Raw genomic sequence first — 18944 nt, 5'->3', positions numbered from 1 at the left:
GACGTGGCTGCGGGCTGGGGTCGGGGTTGCCATCACCCCACTTGTCCCTGGCTCATTTCGGCGCTTTCTGGCTCCGTTTCGCACGGCCGTGGAGGTGCCATACTCACCGGCGTGAGGGCTGGCTGCTTGTTCTGGGTGATTTTGTACAGCACGTGCCCTAAAGTCTTCCTAAGAGCGTGTTTACGTGGAGCCAAAGGAGAGCGAAGCAATTTCGTACTCGGTTTTCCAAGACAGCCGGCTGTCCCCAGCACGGGCGAGCTCGCCCCTCGCCCCGCCGCCCAGCACCGTTTGCTGAGCTGGGCGAAGGCTTTTATTACTCCTGCTCATCTCGGATGATAGGAAGCAGCTCTTTAAGCAGCGACAAGTCGCCAGTTTATCAAATGTATACGAGCCTTGCAGAACGACTGCTGTGCCGGTACTGCTAGGCTCAGCCTGACGTTTTACGAGAAGTTATGATTTCGTAGGGCAGAGGCAAACTAAGTTGCGAACATTTGTTCTGGGCAGCAGCTGACAGCCACGGTTTCGAAAGGGATGAGGGGGAGAGAGTGTTTCTTAATCAAAGGGGGCAGAGCCACAGAAGTAAAAATAAAGCCAGATGCTTTCGGTCTTTTCTATTGTATAGTTGAAGTGATTTTTCTGGGTCATTACTCAATGTGAGGATTTAAAGTTATTTCATTTTGCACAACTAATTACTCTACTTGCCTGGCAATTCTGGATTACAATGAGCAGTGCATAAGGTCATTTAGCAGACTGAGGCACAGGACATATTTTCGTCTAAACTAAATTTCATGGCAACTAGCTAAATTGTTTTTTCTTTCCTTCTCTGAACAAAATGTCAAAATCTGAGGTTTTGAAATAAATATAAGGATATAAACCACAAGCGGTGAGAGCGTTACGAAGGTAATAGAGCGGTTGTTTATAGGAGCAGATCTGAAGGAGAGGGAAGTTCCCTACACATTACTTCTGACAAGCAGGTATGAGGGAAAGCCGTTAGTGCCTCTAATAGATGCAGAGCTTGCCCTAGCGCTTTCTTAATGCACCTGATTGCGTCTAGGAATTGAGAACTTGAGGTTCCCATGGACTAGTTCCATCTTAATCATATTACGGCAAAGCCAGACCTGAAGGGAGAGGAATTAGACCTTGCAAGGACAGAGGGGATCCACAGACCCTACTCTGAAGAATATGGACTGCCCTTTTAGCAGACCTCTAGGCTGCATCCTATGGCTTATATTTTATGAAGATCTTTGTCTAATTGCTCAGTTGACAAAAATGCAAGGAAACTGTAACCTCTTAAGGGTAAATGCAACCAATGACACACGATCCAAGAGAAGAAGAGCAAGTAATGGGCAGATGGATGGTCAGAAAGCCTTAGCGAACGTGGTAGGACCTGCCAGAGCACAGCCTCTTTTAATAACAGACCAGATCCTGAGAGCAAACATCTTTCAGACCTGCCTCAGCCACTTCTAAAACCCAGCGTGCTGAGTGCCCAGCGGGACCAGGGAGCCCCAGCCAAGGACACTCGAGAGATTTGCTGCTCGCAGGACACGCGGGAAGAAGAGGTCACGCACTGAGGACCTAAAGCACTGCAGCAACGCAAGAGTTTGGTACTGAGAACCTCTGCATCTCCACCTGTGCCCTGCACATCCTGAGCACAAGGACACCGCTCCCTGCTCCTCCAGCCCCTCTCCCACCTCCTCGGTGATCCCAGCAGCGAGCCACGGGCACGGCGTTTCTTCTCCCAGCTCTTCCCAGCTGGAGAACAGAAGTCTCCCACGCTGAGGCTCTGCCAGTCGTCACGGCGCAAAGGGAAAGAGTTGTCACTCAAATGCTTGACAAGACGAGACCCTCCACGTTACCACTGATAATGTCTCCATTTTCTCTAAGTGTCAGAGCACTCAGACATTTGTTCTGCATTTTGTGGAGCGCGGTGGGAACGAGCGAGCTAGAACAGTGCTGGGAGAATCCCACCGGGGCTGTCAGCGGTTGCTGTAGAGCTGCTCTTCCCTTTCCTAGCCAAGCTCTCCTCCTCATCCAGCCAGAAGCCGGGGGCCAGGGAGCCAATACATCCCTGTTGGTGGATGAAGCACCCCTGGCAGCTTTATTTGCTGGTGGAGGGATCCCTCCCTTTCCTCCTGCGTGTTTCGGGACGGTGTCTCTGCAGTGCACTGATCCCAACCTCCTGAGCATGATGTTGTATGGTGCGGCCACTTTGGGTCACCCATCTTGGCTGTGTCCTCTCCCAGCCTCTCGCCCAGCCCCAGCCTGCTCACTGCGGGGCCCAGTGGGGCACACAGAGCCCTGACACTGTGCAGGCACTGCTCGGCCACAGCCAAGGCACCCCTGCGTGAGCCACAAACCCCGGCTGCAGCACCACCGGGCCTGCTGCGAAGCCGCTTAACCCCATTCCAGGCAAACCCAGCCCGGTCTTAAATGCAACAGGAGGCGGCCTGGGTTGTCACGTTGGCCCCAGCCACCAAATTAAGACGTTCACACAGTTGGTGGGAACTTAATGAAGTGCCATCGGTGTTAAATGCTGCCTTTGGTGGTGGAGGAAACTGAGGCGGGCTCCCGTGGCACAGATTGATGGCCAGGTCGATCTCAAGGTCCCCCACCCGGGGGCCCCTCCGAGTTAAAGTGTGGCTTGGCTGCACAGAGCCTGAGCAAGCAGGCACTAAAAATGGGATTTTAATCGTTCTGCATGAGATAAAATTTGGGTTCAGGTTGGTTTGCTCACTCAGTTCCTCAGGGGAGCCTGGGGAAGCGTCTGTGTGTGCTCAGGAAGGGGAGCAGCATGGGCACCCAGCAGCTGCATTACATGGGCAGCAGCCCGGCCTCGCTGCCTCTCATTTGTAGGATTTGTTCCTGCACACCCTTGGGACTGGGGCAGGCGGCTCCGTCACCGCCTGGGGCTCCTGCCTCCCAACAATCCCCATAAATCATCTGTCTGGCTCTGCCCTTCCTGTCCCCTGCTCCTGCTGCCCTGGGGCCAACAGGGAAGGTTGCTCCTGTCCTCAGCACCAGCTCTGCCCCCCAGCACACCGTGTCCACCAGCAAAACAGCTCATTTTGCATTTCTATGGCTAGAGCTGCCTGCAAACGCCGGTGTGCCTGCAGCATGCTCACTCCAAAGGGGGAACAAACTTTCCAGCAGCCCTCATGGGAGCTGCATCACTTTCTCCTCCATTTGGCTGCGGGGATCAATGCGCAGGCGCTGACCCACATCCCTGGCTGCCCTGGCAGCCACAGAGTTGATTAAAATGTTAAAATAATTCTGCGCGGTGCTGCGGACATGCTCGTCTCCCCCTCTCCTGGTCTGCTTTGCTTGCTAACAAACCGCGGTTATCCTGGCCCTGCTGCTGTGTTTATTGGGGATGATGCATGCGTGCACTCAGAGCGCTTCTGGAAGGAGCCGCAGGGAGTCTGCCGGGCCAGAGCTGTTTCCAAGTCGAGAAGGCATCCGGAGCTGTCTAGCTGGGGCTATTTGTTCAGATCCTCCTCATGTCACTGCTAAAATGAGGGTAAATCAGCGGAGATGCTGGGAATAAAATCTGTCTATCATAAACGCAAGCTCTGCCTCTTCACGGTGGTTTCTCCAGGAGAGAGCCCTGGGCTCCCCATGGTGCCCTCCTCCACCCACAGAGCCGGCCTCCCCGGCAGCCACAAGAGCCCTGAGCATCCTCAACCTGTTTCCAGGAGCATTTCAGGCCATCCGAGAGCTCATTACGGTTCTTGTTCCTCAGCAGCACCAACCAACCTACCTCAACCTCGCCAAGCCTGCCATCTGCCAAACCCTGCTCTATGATGGAGCCACGCACCAAGAATAGGGTGGGAGCCGGCACCCAGCGCCCAAATAACGCAGCACAGCCAGAAATAAAACGCTTCTGGCTGTGTGTGATGTACAAAATCCCCGTGGGACCTCAGGGATCCAGGACCCTCACCAGAGCCAGGGATCCGGCTGCGGGGGCTGAGGAACTGGGGACATCTCGCAGCAGGGCTGGGTGGCACCACCGGTCACAGTGTGGCCCCAGCACCACAGAGCAGCGGCGGTGCCGGAGGATGTGGGCACAGAACGGGCGGCCCTCATCGATCCCGTCACCCCCGGGGTTGGGACCAGGAGCTGCTCCAGGCCTGCACCCCACAGACACATCCACAAAGGGCTCGCAGGAGATTGGTGTCCGAACGCCTCGTAACACCGCGTGTACGCACACAACTCACCTCCGCGCCGCTTCCTCCTGTTAAACAGGGGCAGCGCTCTGGCAAACTTCATTTATCACAACTTAAAACCCAAATAAATGAGTGAGGGGTGTTACACACATGCCTACAGGAATAGCTGTGCTGGGAAGATGGAGGCGAAGGGGAAGGGGCAGCGGGGGCGGGTGGGCTCCTCTGCTGACGGCAGTGGAGGAGCTGCTGTCGGCAGCGCACACGGGGCAGGATGGAAGCGCCTTCACAGCCTCCCGAGTCCTGCAACGTGCCCTAACCCCGCCAGAAACACCGCAGACATTTCCAACAGAAAGATGTCGGGCCAAGGGAATATCCCGAGCTCCCCGGAGGAGGGAGATGAATTGGCAAATGGAAGGCGACGGCGATAAGGGAGTTTTTATAAACATAACCTAATTGTATTACTTCAAAGTCCTGAAGTTTATTGCCCTGTTTAATGATGTGTCTCGTTATTTATAGTGTAGCACAATGAGTCTGCTATTGATTTAATACACTTCCTTAAAGACCGTCATTGTCACAAGCAATAAAACGAAGCCATTCTGCGACAGCTCAATTACGTCCCATCTCCATAAACCCACCCGGAGCACCCCGGGCTTGGGGCACGGCGGCAGGGCTGGGAACCAGACAGCGAGGGTAGGGACAAGGGATAGGGGCTGACTGACAGAAAATAGGAATAAAAACAACCGGCGTTTAGGGCTCTGCCCTCCTCACCTTTCTGGTACTGGAGCCAGAGCTGCTGCTGCACCTTCTTGCTGGGGAAGTGGATGGTGCAGCTGAACTCGGAGCCGTACAGCGCCTCCGCGATGTAGTGGGAGCCGAACTGCTGGATGAAGGAGAGCAGCTCCTCCCGGCTGCTGTCCTTGGTCAGGATCTTCAGGATGTTTGCGAAGCCTGTGGGAGCGAAGCACGCTATGGGCAGGTGGGCCAGGCAGGGCAGGCAGCCGCAGCCCCGGGGGACGCACAGACCCCTGCGGGGGCGCAAAGCGCGGTTCCCCCCCCTTGCCTCTCTTTTTTGCCTCTGCTCTTGCAATCCACAACCTGCTGCTTCCCCTGTGCTGCGGCCCTGCCATCCCTCAGTGATTCCTCTCCCTGAGAGAATTCTCAAGCAAATTTCCAAGGATGCACATGTGAACGCATGTGTGCACACACAAGCATGGACCCTCCACAATCCCAGGCTGTCCTGCAGGAAGCGGGGACGTTGGGCAGTGCGTTCCCCACAGGACGTGCTGGGCCTTTGCTTTGCAGCAACCACAGCCAGCAATGTCTTGGTGCAAGGATGAATTGATTACAGATGGCACCACAGACCATCCCCTGCGTAAATCCCCTGCACAACCCCTGGCTGTGGTTACAAAAGCTGGGGACAGCCTAGGGGGACGCATGGGGCCGGGCTCTGGCCGCTCTGCACCAAGGCAGGTTGGGCGATGCTTCGAGCAGCGTCCTGCAGAGCCTGTGCAGGTGGCTGGGGCTGCTGTCAGGGACGGTGCTGTGCACCCTCACTGCGCTACAGGGAGCACAGATCACGGAGTCACCGCGCTGTGACGCCGGCTGGAGTGGGCCAATATCATCGCTTTGTTTTGTTGGTGACACTGAAAACACACTGCAAGAAAATACGTCACATCTGTCACCCTAATGGGGTTATCTGCATGGCTGGCCGGCTGGCTGATCGAAGGAGAAGGTTGGTGGAAGGAAAAAGCTGGAAGAATTAATTCGGGGCTGACCCCAAAGATTTTGTTCAGCTCCAAGCAGGTTGCTTCATTCTGGGGCTGTGTGGCTGCTCTCTGCTAAATCTTTTTCTATTTCTTTCTGTTTTTTTCCCTTCAAAAATAGGTTGATTTTTAAATAAAAGATGCTGTTTTGAAATGAAAAGGCAAAACATTTCAGGTCACTACAAAACATTTCAGCATTTCTGAACCAAAATGTGTAGTTATAAAAATGTGAAAGTGAAATGTTTTGGCATTTGCAGGATCATCCCGCCTGCCCCTTCTTCACCTGACGCTGCCTGCGTTATATGACCTGCATCTACAGCTTGGGTCCTTTTGAAACCACACTTTTCACAAATTTGCTGCTTGTCATACACACGTGCATCCATGCACACACTGTGCATCACACGAATCCCTCCCATCGTGCTGCTCACCAGCTTGTCCTGGCTCCGACTCCAGCCTCTGCCCAACCAAGTGGCACCGCTCCCTGCCTCAGTTTCCCCCCTGTAATCAGGAGCTCGTGCAAGCAACAAAACCTGCTGCACAGGGACGTCCCCACCCCCGGAGGTATTTAAGAGACACGTGGACGTGGCACTTAGGGACATGGTTTAGGGATGGGACTCGGTAGGTCAGGCTGATGACTTGGTGGTTGTGAAGGTTTTTTCCAGTGCAAATGATTCTGTATTTCTAAATGTCTCTGCCTGCCTCTGCAGCAGCACTGGGAGCATTAGTTACTGCCTGAGCAGAGCCTGGAGATGGAAAACACCAGTGAGATGCTTTGCATGAGAAGCCCGTGCAGACGTGCCATCTCCATGCTGGCAGAAACCTCACCTGCAGAGAGGGTGATGGAGCTGAGCTTCACCCGGTACAGGTTGCTCCGGACGCGCCAGTGCTGCACCATGGGGTAGCCCATTGCCTCGTCGTACTTGATGTCTCCTGCAAAGGAACAGCCGGCGTTCAGACCCCGTATTTTTGGCTGTTTTGCCCGCCCGGGGCAGGCTCGCAGAGCCCACGTGCTATTTCTGCAGGCAGGACTGGTGCTGCGACGGCCCCTGAGATGCCGGGGGTGCCGATGCACCCAGGGTGCCCGTACCAGTGAGGAGCTGGAGGTCGGGCAGGGGCTCGGAGAGGACGCCGCGGCACTGCTCCTCCACGGGCAGCGGGATGACCAGGAGGCCGTCGGCCAGCTGCGGGAAGTCCTTGATGAAGTTGTTCTCCCTGCAGAGACAAAAACACAACTGCAAAGCACGGACGCGGGCTGAGGCTGGGCGGCGGGGCTGAGCTGCTCCGGGGCCAGCCGGGGACGTCTCCAGGTGGGTTCCTGGGAGCAGACCTGGCGAGGGATGCGTTGTTTTATTTTTTTCTCTGCCCCATCTTCAAGCAGCCTGGGTGATGCTTAATGAGCTCCCCGGGGCTGCGGCTCCGTTGTCTCTCTGCTTTCCAGCAGAAACACTGCCAGCCTGGGGACCCGTCTGCTGCTTCTGGCCTGGATTTTCAAAGCGTGCCACAGTAGGGCTGGCAGGCAGCATCGAGGGGAGAGAAAAGTATCCTACAGCCCTAATTTGCCCGCTTCCCACCACGTGCAGCGTCTTGCCAGGCTGGGGACGTCACCAAGGAGTGCCACGGGCATAGCTCTGCCCCGGGGTGAGCGGGGAGAAAAATGCACATTTACAGACAAATGCCAGAAAAAGCTGAAGCGTGCAGCTCACGCTGCAATTTCACCACGTGTATGGGATCTTTTCTAACCTTGGCAGGTATAACATTGTATAATAGGCCCCTAATGAATTGTTTCTAGAACAATGATGCCGGAGAAATTATTTGAAACGGTGAGCAGACGGGGCTGGGAGACAAACCTCCCCCAGCAAGCAAAACGCCCCACGCCTGCGCCGGGAACACGAAGCGGGGTGTTCAATATTGATCTCTGAGCCAAAATATAGGCCAGGAGGCTGCGCGTCCTCCTGGAGCCACAACAAAAGGGTTTCTGAGCTGAAAAGGGGAGGTTCCTGCAAAACCAGGTCAGCCCTGGGAGCTGCGGGAGGCTGCAGCCCTCAGGCTGGCATCGCCTGACCTGGCTGCATTTCTCCGGGCAGATTTCCCCCGACCAGCTCTGAATTTTGCCCTTACCCACACCATTTTCCCCCATTCCCGTAGCTAGCCCCCACCCGCCCCATTTTCCCCCCTCCTGCAGCTCGTCCCCACGCGGCCAGAAATGCTCCATCATCCCGAGAGCATCTCCTGAGCAGGGACACGGCCACCTCCAAGGGTGTCAGCGTGATGAGATGCTGCTGCAGCACCTCCCCGGGTCCCTGCCTCTGCTCCGGGGTCAGGATGCGGCTGGTGCAAGGTGTAAGGATGGCGGGGGGAGAGCAGGGGGCTGCAGCTCCCTGCAGCCAGCCCCGGGGATGCTCCCTGCACCGCGTCTCAAAGCCTCCGGCACCTGACCGCATCTCAGGAGCTTCGCTTTAGACTCTGCCAGAGAAAAAGTGTTTTATTTGTCTGCGGGGAAAAACCTCTCGCTCACACGCAGGCTGACAAATCTCCCACTGATCACAGGCGGGATCCCCAGCGACGGGGCGGTGATTTGCTGTTCTAAGCCTTTTGCTGCCTTAGCACTGCAAATGGGTGACTGCAATTACTGCCAGCCCGCAGCCCGGGGCTGGCTGGGTGCTTGTGGGCACGAGCTGCAACATCAGGGAAATCGTTAGGGAACGTGGGAAGGAGCACGTGGGCATGTCGGCATCTCCGCTGCTTTGCCCCAGAGCTACCAGGCAAGGCAAGGTGCGAAATGCAGGATGTGGCTCACCCAGCACCGAGACCCGCTGCCACCCGGGGCACGGGGACCGTCCCGATGGGACAGGGGCCAGCCCCATGCCCTGCACCGGGGGATGAGAGCACCAGGGGTGTGCCTGGCTCTGTATCCTGCCTGCGAGGGGGCCAGGATGGGGTGCACGGTGAGGATGCGGACGCTGGGGACACTGAGGCCCGCGTCGGGTGACAAAGGAGGTGGTGGGGACAGGTCCGGGGCCTGTGCAGACAAGGGAAGCAGCCGGAGGAGTGAGGTGCAGGGGCGATCTGTATGCACGGCTGCTGGTCTCCGCTGACGCCTCTACAGAAAGGTATTTACCAAAAAGCCCTGCTCTGCAGAGCTGCCGGCTGTGGTGCCGCTTGCTTTAACTGCTCGGCAGCCAAAAGGTTGGGGAAAAACAAGGGCCAAGCCAAGGAGGGCCTGTGTGCCCAGACGGGTGCGTGCACACGCCCGCAGCGGTGTCGGAAGCAGGAGCAGTGCAATGGCATGTGTTTGCTACCGAGCCCTTCCTGCGCCTCCTCCCTCCCCCACGCCAAACCCGCACCTCTCGGGGAGCAGCTCAGCGCCGTTCCCTTCCCACCGCCAGCCGCACGCATCCTGCTCCGTGCCACCCCCGTGGGCGCGCCCCGGGGCTGACCGCAGCGGTGCGTGGGCACCAGCATCGCCGAGCTGCTGGGATGGGGCCGCCTTGCAAACCCGCGCTGTGCTGGGGAAGGCTGAGAGCAGGGACACCAAAATCACTGCTCCCAGCCACGGCGTGCTGGGCAGTGTGCTGTGAACCCGCAGCCGGCAGAGGGCTGCAGCTCCTCTTTCTCCTCTCCTTATTAATAACCCTGCGGCTCAGCACCGGTCACCATCAACGCACAAAAAAGAGTTTCTGCCAGGCTTTTGCGCTCGTTGGAAGCACTGAGCAAAGGCAGCAGGCTCCTGGCTCTGAGCAGAAACACAGGTGAGGGGCGGAGGAAGCAGGGGGAATGCAACAGCCCCGGCACCTCCGTGCGGGTGTGGGAGCACCTGAGGGGCTCGGGCACCCCCGTGGTTTGCAGGAGGCACCTTGTGGTTCCTACCAGCCGTGGGGCCAAGTTTGTAACAGTGGGATCAGGGGAAGAAACAGCAAACTTTCAGCAGCTGATAGCCCTGCAACATCCTCCCCTGCCTCTTTCCCTGCCCTCCGGCACCCCCCTGCCTCTCGCGCAGCTGGCAGATAGCATGCCGCTACCTGCAAGCGATGCACGCTGAGTTAACTCCTGCTTCCCAGCACACCCAGAGGGATATGCAAGGCTCCTGGGGTGCTTTACAGACACTGAGTCATTGCAGAAGGAAATGTTTCTCCCTTCTTTCCCCAACCCCCCCCCCCACTAGCTAGACCGGAGCACTTCCCCGCCTCAGGGTGAGTGGACTGCCAGATAAATGGGTCTCGATGCTGAAAAACATCAGAGGACCGAGGGCAGAGCTCAGGCAGCAAAAGCTCACCATGCCAATGTCCTCCTGCCCTTTAGAAACTTGATACAAGCAGTACAGATTCTGGGGACTTCTGACCTTAAATAACACCCCAAGGTCACGCAATAAATCCACGGAGAGGCAGAGCGTGGGGCTGCGTCCCTGCAGTGCTACCACCGCACCACGCAGCGGGTGGGGAACCTCCAGGAGGAGTGGTGGCATCCCATGGGGTCCCGGAGCAAAAGGTGCCCTGGGGAGCAGGCGGTGCTGACACAGATATTTGGGAGCAGCCAGAGCACCCTGGGTGTCCTGGATGGGGCCACAGCCACCACGTCCCGCAGCAGCCACGTGAAAGCCAGAGCCCAGCTTCTGCCTCTGCCCGCAGCTGGCAGCGGATGCTCACAGCGCATCGCGGCAGCCGGGCAAATATATTCATGAAGGGGTAAAAAAAAATAAAAAATGACCCCGCAAGTGATTAGCTGATGCCCTGAAGCGTGAGATTTAATTACCCTTATCTGAGCCGGCACAGCTACAAATGTTAATCACATTATCATCCAGGGTGGTTATGCTCAGCAAAGTGACTATGCGAGGATTGCGCTTTCTGCAGAGCTCTGCTATGTAAGCCAGCCAGGACGCCTTCCCCAGCAAGAATAATTTATTAATCTTGCCTCTTTCTGACCTGCAGTGGCTTGGGGACAATGGATCTGAGGTTGCCTAATGCCAGCTTTTGACCCAAATTCCCTTCAGTGAAGTTTTTTTTTGTTGGGGTGGCTGTAAGTTCACAAGAGCCCAGCTTGCGGTGGGGATGTTCAGAAATAGCTCCTTCTTTTTCACTTGAATTTGCAAAAAATATCATCTAGAGTCACTGGGAGACAGAAACGAGGGTGTCCTGTTTCCACAGCCACTTTGGGAAAAGCAAGCACACCGCAGATGTCCCCACACGTCTCCCTGACCTCAGGCACGGGTGAATTATAAGGGCTGAACACGAACCTTGCCAAGTAGCCAAATTTACTCCACATGTCATTAACGCTAGCAGGTCCCCTGCTGTGTGATGAGGAGGGATGCAGAGGAGACCGAGGAGGTTTTGCCAGGTCCTGGGGTCCCCTCCAGCTCCCAAACTTTTGGTGCTCACCGTGGCGCTTGCGGCAGTGCATGGCCAGGCGGGGCTGGGGGAGCGAGGACAGACTCATGGGGTGGCACAGCACGGCCACAGCCGTTGTCCCCAGCCCTCCATCGGCTGCTCGGTGCTGGCACCGTGGAGAAGACCTGTCCCTGGCACTGCCATCCCTCCCTGCCACCTCCCCGGTGTGCAGTAAACGGCCTGACAATAATCACCAGCTGCTTCACCCCTCAGATCAGGGAGAATTAGCATTTAAATTGAGGTGTTCCAGGGACGTAAATCACCTCAGCGCTGGGGCCGCAGAGCATCTTCAGCTGATGGTGGGCACGAACCGTGCTCCTCGTCCTAGGGCACGATGTCCGGCACGTGCCGTGCGCTTGGGGCTCGGTGCCGTGCCCTGCCTTGGAGCGTCCCCTCGGACTGAGCCCCCAGACCAGCCCTGAAATCCTCTGGGGACGGAGACTGGCAGGGACTGAGGGTGGGCACAAGGGGATCTGGACACAGCACGATGATGGTGACAGCCGGCAAAGGACATCTCGACATGGACTTCGACCTGAATGCATCCTCTCCTGAAGCTGTTTCTCAAGGAAACATGCAGGAATCTGCTGGGGGAAGGGAGCTGGGGAAGCAGGAAGCGATGGGACAGGAGATCCCCCTCTGCATCACGGCCAGCCTGGGGGTGGCAGGTGAGGGTGATGTGCTGCTGCAAGAGGTTTGCCAACAGCACATGGTCTGACCAGCAGAAACAACAAAACTGAAGATGCAAAATTGGCCAGACACTCACATTACCCTCAGCTCCAGGGGAAAGGCAAGAGAAAGCCACCCAGTGCCTGTCCCCCTGCCCGGGAGGCGCAGCAGGAGCACACCTGGCAGCACCCGGCACGCAGCCGAGCTCCCCGGCTCTGCCCCTGCACCCAGCAGCAGCTCCGCTTCCAAAACCGCAAATCCCCCGTGCACAGCCCCAGAGCCCGCCGCGCAGGGCAGCACCAGCACCTCCACCAGCAACCAACACCTCCTCACACCCGCCCTGTTATCCCCCCCTCCACCCACTCTCCCCTTTCCCTTCTCTCCCCATTATGCAGCTATTTATTTATTCCACTAAACCGCCTGTCCTGTGGGGGAGATCCTGCGGTAGGCTGTGGATCTTTCTACCTCTGGAGTGCCTGTTGGGAATGTGCTGAAACAGAGAGCGGAGTGGAAACAAATTCGGAAAGTTGCGGTTCCCACAGCAACGCCTCGTGCCTATGGAGCAGGCAGGGCTCAGGTATACAAAGCTGGATTTATGCCTTCATTACGGAGTCAGGGCTGCAAGAGGAATTCCATGCAAAAGCTCTTATTTTTCACAACTTTGCAAATATACAGATTATTCCCTTTGGGACTGAAATTTTTGATGCTTAACCTATGCTCAGAGGTGATTTCCTGCAAGAGGTTTCAAGAAAAGTCCAAGAAAAAAATAAGTGTATGAGTGAGAAGGTGGAGATGAAAAGTGGACTCATCCCTGGCTGGAGAAAGGGAAGAGAGCGGAGACCTGGACCTTGCTTGCCTGTTGCTCTGCCCAGCAGCAGCTCCACCGCTGCCTGCAGCCGGTGCCAGGGCCAGGCCACATCGGTTTCGTGCCACCCTTGCTCGACGGGAAGGTCCTGGAGATGTCCAATAACTGGTGTGGCTAACGAGGCATCAGCCCGTTCGCAAAGGGCTGGAGCTGCTTAGTGCCTGCCAGGAGGATCCGTGTCTTGCTCCGTGTCGCTGCTGCTCGAGGTGCCTTCCCCCATTAGATCAGCATCGCTGACAGCCGCCGGGGCTGACCCTGTCGGCTTCCATCAGCTCAGCGAGTTCCAGCTTTGTAACGAGTTGGGTGGGAAGGTGCCATGCAGACGGACAGACGGACGTCCTGGGGCAGCTCAGGGAGCCCCCGTGGAGCGAGCCGGGATGGGTTTCTGTGTCCGAGCAGCTCTGAGCCAGGCCGGGCTCCTCTCTGCACCACGAGCTGGGCGCTGAGCCGAGCCAAGGCTGCGGGTCCCCTCCCGCGGCTGGTTTTGGGTGCTGTTTGCAATCATTTCCAGAGCGTTGCTCAAGCAGCTCCATGCCTGCCAGTTTCATTAGGCTTATTTGTAATGAGGCAACAAATAACAAAACTCCCACTGACTTCAGAGGAGGCAGGGCTGCACGCTGGGACTTCCCAAGGAACCGGCGCGAGGCTGGTGCCCGACGTGTGGCTGACCCCTGCGGGATTTGGGCACAGCTGCCAAAAACAGCCACCCGAAGCCCGTGGCCTCTCCACACACACCCCTGGCAGCCCCTTGCCCAGCAGCTCTGCCAGGCAGCCCCACACTCCTACAGCCCGCTGGGAAGCACAAGCACTGCCTTTCAAACAGCATTCGCCTTCCCGACGTAGACGCAGACCCAGCTCTCTGCCCAGCACAGGCATCCGTGCTCTTAACAATTGGGAATCTTAAGCGTTTTTTTCTCCTAAGTGTCATCATTAACCTTTAAGATGGAGATAAGGCGTCGGAGTTTGGAAAGGAATCCGAGGAGACCCTGGAAGCGAGCCAGGAGCAGTGCTGAGGCTGGGCAACACATCATATCTCCTCGGCTCTTCCTTCGCCCTAGGGTGACTCGGACTGCTCTCGACTACCGCTGCGGTATTACAAACCCTAATGAGGTTTGGAAAATAAGAAACCCACTGCGGCGTGGGAGAAACTAATAGAAATTGTTTTGTCTTCTCTCTATTAGTCATTAGAAGCAGAGGAAAAACAGCCACAGGCGGTGGCAGGGCTGTAATATCACTGCACATTTCATATGCTGGCAGCACCCTGACAAAGGCATTTCAACGCCGCTATCGCACCCGCATCCCCTCCGTGCAGCGCCTGCCATGTGCCGGCGCAGGTTCCAGCTGTGCCAGCCTCCACGTGTGGGGCTGGACCATGCTGGGGGGGTCCCATGGGTGCCCATCCCTGTGGGGTGCCCCATCAGAGCCTGGGGGGCTCCAGTGATGCGGGGGGAAGGTGAGGGCAACCCCCGGGCAGGGCAGGGCGCAGGACGCGGCCGTAAGCGACATCTCCCCTGCTCCGCCAGGCAGCCGAGACCATATGGTTAATTAGCTGAAATTTGCTACCACATCTGCAAAGGGAGGTTTCTGCGTGTGAAGTTAATTATGGAAGCCACGAAACGACGTGTGTGTCGCGTTGGGGCGGGGTGAGGGCACCTGCAGCCACCTTACCCCCCTCGACCTCCGAGAACGAAGCCCTGCGCTGGGCTCCAGGAGCATCTTTCGCTTTGCTTCCCTCCTCCCAGCTCCCTGCAGAGCTGTGTGCCATTGCACGTGGGCTGCGGGGCCGCCTAACGACAAGTGACAGTGCCATCACACCTTCCAGATGTTCGCCTGCTGCCCTCTGGTAAAGCTGCAGCTGGCGAGCGGCGCGGTCCCCAAAAGCTGGGGCAGCAGCACGGAGGCTCCGCTTTCTGCTGCTCTGCATGCACCTGGCGCTCCGTCAGCCACACGGCTCCTTCAGCCTGCGCTGGGGGAAATGAGCTGGCACAAATGCCCGGAGCCTCCATCGCAAGGAAATTGTTATCGAACCCAACAGCCCGTGGGAAACTCTGCGCGCACGCACGAGCATCGCCGGAGGCAAGGGAGGAAGGCGGGCGGTGCTGGGTCCCTGCTGCCCACCTGCCTTCGGGTTTACACAGCCAAGAGAAACACAAGGAATGGCAAATCCTCTATCTGTGGGGAGATTCCTTAGGATGGGGAAGAGACAAGACATGATTTCCTACTGCACCGAGGGCTGCGCCCAAGACCTGCTGCTAGCAGCGGTACGGCTCGGCAGCTGGCGAGGCCGTGCAGCGCTCAGGTACCCCCGTGCTGGCGCCTGCTCCTGACTCCATCGCCTGGAGCAAGAACTCGCATGGCTAAGGCAGTGTCAAGCTGATTCAGTCCTCGGAGGGCGAAGCTTCGGTGACAAGCTCTGGCACTACCAAGGAAGAGCAGTGATGAGCTGGCACCAGCCCGGTCCCCAAGGTACCGCAGAGCAGTGTCCATGGTGCAAGCAGAAGCCTGCTCTGAGACGAGTTTTGCAGAGCACAAAACCACGGCTTGTGCTGCTGGTGGCCGCCAAGGAGGCACTTGCAGCATGCTGGGAACCCCGGCTATCACACCTCAAAGCTGGATGGTTGCAGGTCGCTGCCTCAAAGCCTCCCAACCCAGTCCCTTCCCTCTTTCCAGCTGGACACAACCCTTGCTTTCAGCTGTCCCAGGTGGCTGCAGAGCCCTCGCTGCTCCCTGACCCTTGTGTGGCTGCCCCGTGCCCAGGAGGGGCTGCACCCTGTGCTGGAGCAGGGGAAAGGGAGAAGCAATTCCCCTCCGCAAGCCTGTGCACCGCTCTAAGGCCGTAAAGCTGGCGAGGACCCCCTGGGACGCACGGTACTTTATCAATCTGAGCTGTTATTATTATAAAACCAATTTCCACCACATCTTTTAATAACACAGATTAACCGCGCAATAACACCGGCTATAATTAGCACTATAAAAGTCAGGGATGGGGAAGCCGTACGGGTCAGCGAGTCCGTCCCGAGGACTGCTCCCCGCGGCCCCGTGCGCGGGACCTCCCGGGTGCTCTGGCGCTCAGGAAGGCCAAGCCGGGCTTGGTGGTGCCAGCACTGGGGAGGCAGCGGTGACAGGGAGGGGACAGAGCACATCACCGTGCTGCTGCCAGGCCCCGGAGGGCAGCAGTGCCCCGTGTCTGTTTCCCCGCTGTATGGGCTTGTTCCCCTTCTCTCCAATCTTGGATCTTTTCCTCCCTCGGGGCTCGTGAGCAGGCTGTGGCCACGAACTTTTCACACAGCACGGGCTCTGAACACCTCACTTAACCCCATCACATTGGCCCAGCAGCTTCATGGGGGAACAGGGCTGTCCCCAGAGGTGCCAGACCAGCCCCCCCAAGGGCCCAGCATCCACGGATCCCCACAGGAAGTCCCCAGCCCCACGTGCTGGTGGCCACGACCCTCCCACCTGCTCTCCCTTCCGAGTCTGGGTCACCCTGCCAATGCTCACCCTCACCATCGCCCACCCCACCAACACGTACAGCCCCAGCCCTACACCTGCTGCCTTCCTCCTCCTCCTGCTCCCGGAGCTGTCGGAGGCCCCGGTGCTGCTCCCAGGGGCACGGCAGAGGGGGGGCTCCCCGCGTGGGTGCCGCGCGGCTCTGCCCAATTACTGCTGCTGGGTGCCAGGCTCTGTTTGTGCTGCGTGATTAGCTGTGGAAATGCAAATCCGAACTTCCTGCGCCGCGGCAGCTAACAAGATAATGAATATTTTCATCAGCTGCAGAGAATACAAACAGCTGCGCAGACACGAACGCGCTGCCAGGGCCGGGGGGAGCGTGGAGCAGGGGCGCGGGGTGGGAGCAGCGGCTCCGCCGCCGGCCCAAGCACGGGCTCAAGCTGGACTCTGCGCTGGGCTGACCTGCTGCTGGCACAGGCTGGAAGGAAACGAAGCAGCTCAGGGGCACATCCGGAGCAGGGACGTGACAGCAGGAGGAGGCTGTGACGGCCGTGCCCACGCTCACCGCGATGAGCTGTCCTGTTCCTCCAGTCCTATCTGCACCGGGTACAGAACAAACCTGAAAACCTCCTGTACTGAAAATACATCTACCACCACCATCTCTATCGGTATTTTTTAAACCATCTTTTCTGCCCAGACCCCCGCGTTGTCTTTAGGATATCGTTCTGCTTTTGTTTTGCTACAAGAATGGAGAAATGCTAACAATACAGTGCAAAGGCACGCGGCTGCGGGCTGCTGGAAATAGCAGCTCAAAGCAGCACAATCTGTTCTCCTTCTCTGTGGGATGCTAACTTTGAAATGGAGCAGGGCTGCTGCACGCAGGATGCAATAGTAAGCTAACTGACGGGGTGCTGTGCTAATTGCATTAGTCATTTATATCCTGGACTTGACAAAACCTCAATGCTTAGCCTGGCCGGCGCGGGTGCACTCAGAACACGTGGCGTGTGCCTATGTGCAACCATTACACGCTCTGAAAAGGGATGGACAGACACGAGAAAGCAGCCAGGATGTCCCCGAGAGGCTGAGAGCAGGAAAACATGGGAGGGAGGAAAAATGGTTCGGTGACAACCCGACAGGGGTGGCAATGCCACCGTGTGTGACAAGCAGGGATGCTCCTGCACCAGGCACCGCAGCTCTGCAGGCAGCTGGGAGCGGGCAGTGGGGGAAAGACCAGAGCCCTGCGTCCCACCACAGCCCCGCAAAGCTGCTAAAACCCTAAAGCCCCCTTACCCGCTCCGGCCGGCACAGCGTGGTTCTGCTCCTTAGGACCGGGGCCCGAGGCATTAGCCTGGCTTGAAAAGCCATCATTGCTTCCAACCAGCATGGCTGAGGCTTCAGAGTTGTGAACAGGTAATAGAATTGCAGCAACAAATAATAAAAAGAGGAATGAAATGGAAGGCAGCCACTGGAAAAGAGATCTATCCGTTATCCCGGCCTGAAGGGTAATAGGTAAACAAGGCGTTTGGGTACTGGCTGGCGCAGAGCTCGCTGGCACAGGAATAATAAACAGCACAATTATAACTTCTGCACTTGGAGGGGGAAAAAAATCAATAGTATTAATTTAACTAGTTAGAGACTTACCGTTAGTGATGCTGCAGGGGCAGCGGGACGGCCTGGCCGGGGCTGGCACCAGCAAAGCCCCTGCCTGGCTGTGCCACTGTGCCCACCCAGCACCCACCCTGGTCCCACAGCACCCACAGATGGGGCACGGGGGGGCACTGGGTGCTGGGCGGGCAGCGGGGCGCAAGGGGGGGACCCATAGCCCAGCTCTGAGCTGTCAGCACGCCCCGCCGTCGCGGTGCTGGTTTATTAAGGGCTGAGAAGCGGCGAGGGGAAGGAGTGACAGATTTAAAATTAACTTGCCAAACTCCCCATCAATATTATGACAATTCCCCAGTTCGGTTCAGCGACCCGGCGCGCCGCCTGACAGCGTCAGCAGCGCTCGGCAGCACCGCCGGCTGCCTGCCTGCAGCACTCGGGTGCAGGCGCCCCTTACCCCGCAGCACCCGGCTCAGCACCCCCCGCAAGCCCCTTGGGTCCCTTCCAGCTCGGGATGTTCTGTGGTAGGACACAGGTCCATGCTTTCTCTTCCCCAAAGCGGGGAAGCAGCAGCCCTGTGCTCCAGGCAGGGCTCTGGGAGGCTACAAGGACTGATTGGCAGAGGGATGGAGCTGCAGGAGGGTGCTTAGCATGGCACAGCTTGGCACAGCACAGCACAGCAGCCCTGCATCCTCCAGAGCCAGCCTCCCTGGCTATGGAGATGTGAAAACACTTGGAGCTCAGCTTTTTTTTTGTCTTGCACCGAGCGCCAAGTAGCAACGGAGCACGGACACAAACCCTCTCCCCGCTCAGCCACCAGCCACGCACCCTGCTCCTCCCTGCAGCCGTTTCGGCCACTTATTTCCCCAACACCCAGAAAGCCCCTGGCTTCACTGCATCCCTGCTTGGGGTGGGGGCTTGGGCTCCCCCGTTTTGCAGGGAGAGCTGCAGCGAGAGGCCCCAGGAGGGCTCTGCCGCGCGAGTCGCGTGGGCTCCGGCATCCCATGCACCGTGCGGTAATAAGCTATCGAGTAAAGCTGGCTCCACGGGTAGTAATTTG

The 18944-nt window shown here is 57.7% G+C and overlaps 1 protein-coding gene across 1 annotated transcript in view; it reads right to left on the bottom strand.

Moving 5' to 3' along the window:
• ASTN2 (astrotactin 2) overlaps positions 1 to 18944 on the bottom strand; it is a 338016-nt gene that overhangs the window by 118101 nt on the left and 200971 nt on the right. Inside the window, 3 exon segments of the mRNA XM_050714656.1 lie at positions 4932 to 5111; positions 6752 to 6856; positions 7014 to 7138. Coding sequence (XP_050570613.1) covers positions 4932 to 5111; positions 6752 to 6856; positions 7014 to 7138 — 410 coding nt within the window.

Source organism: Cygnus atratus, chromosome 19 (genome assembly GCF_013377495.2).
Source record: "Cygnus atratus isolate AKBS03 ecotype Queensland, Australia chromosome 19, CAtr_DNAZoo_HiC_assembly, whole genome shotgun sequence".
NCBI lineage: Eukaryota > Metazoa > Chordata > Aves > Anseriformes > Anatidae > Cygnus > Cygnus atratus.
Note: the sequence above shows the minus strand (reverse complement) of the source record. Positions and strands in the feature narration are given on the sequence as shown.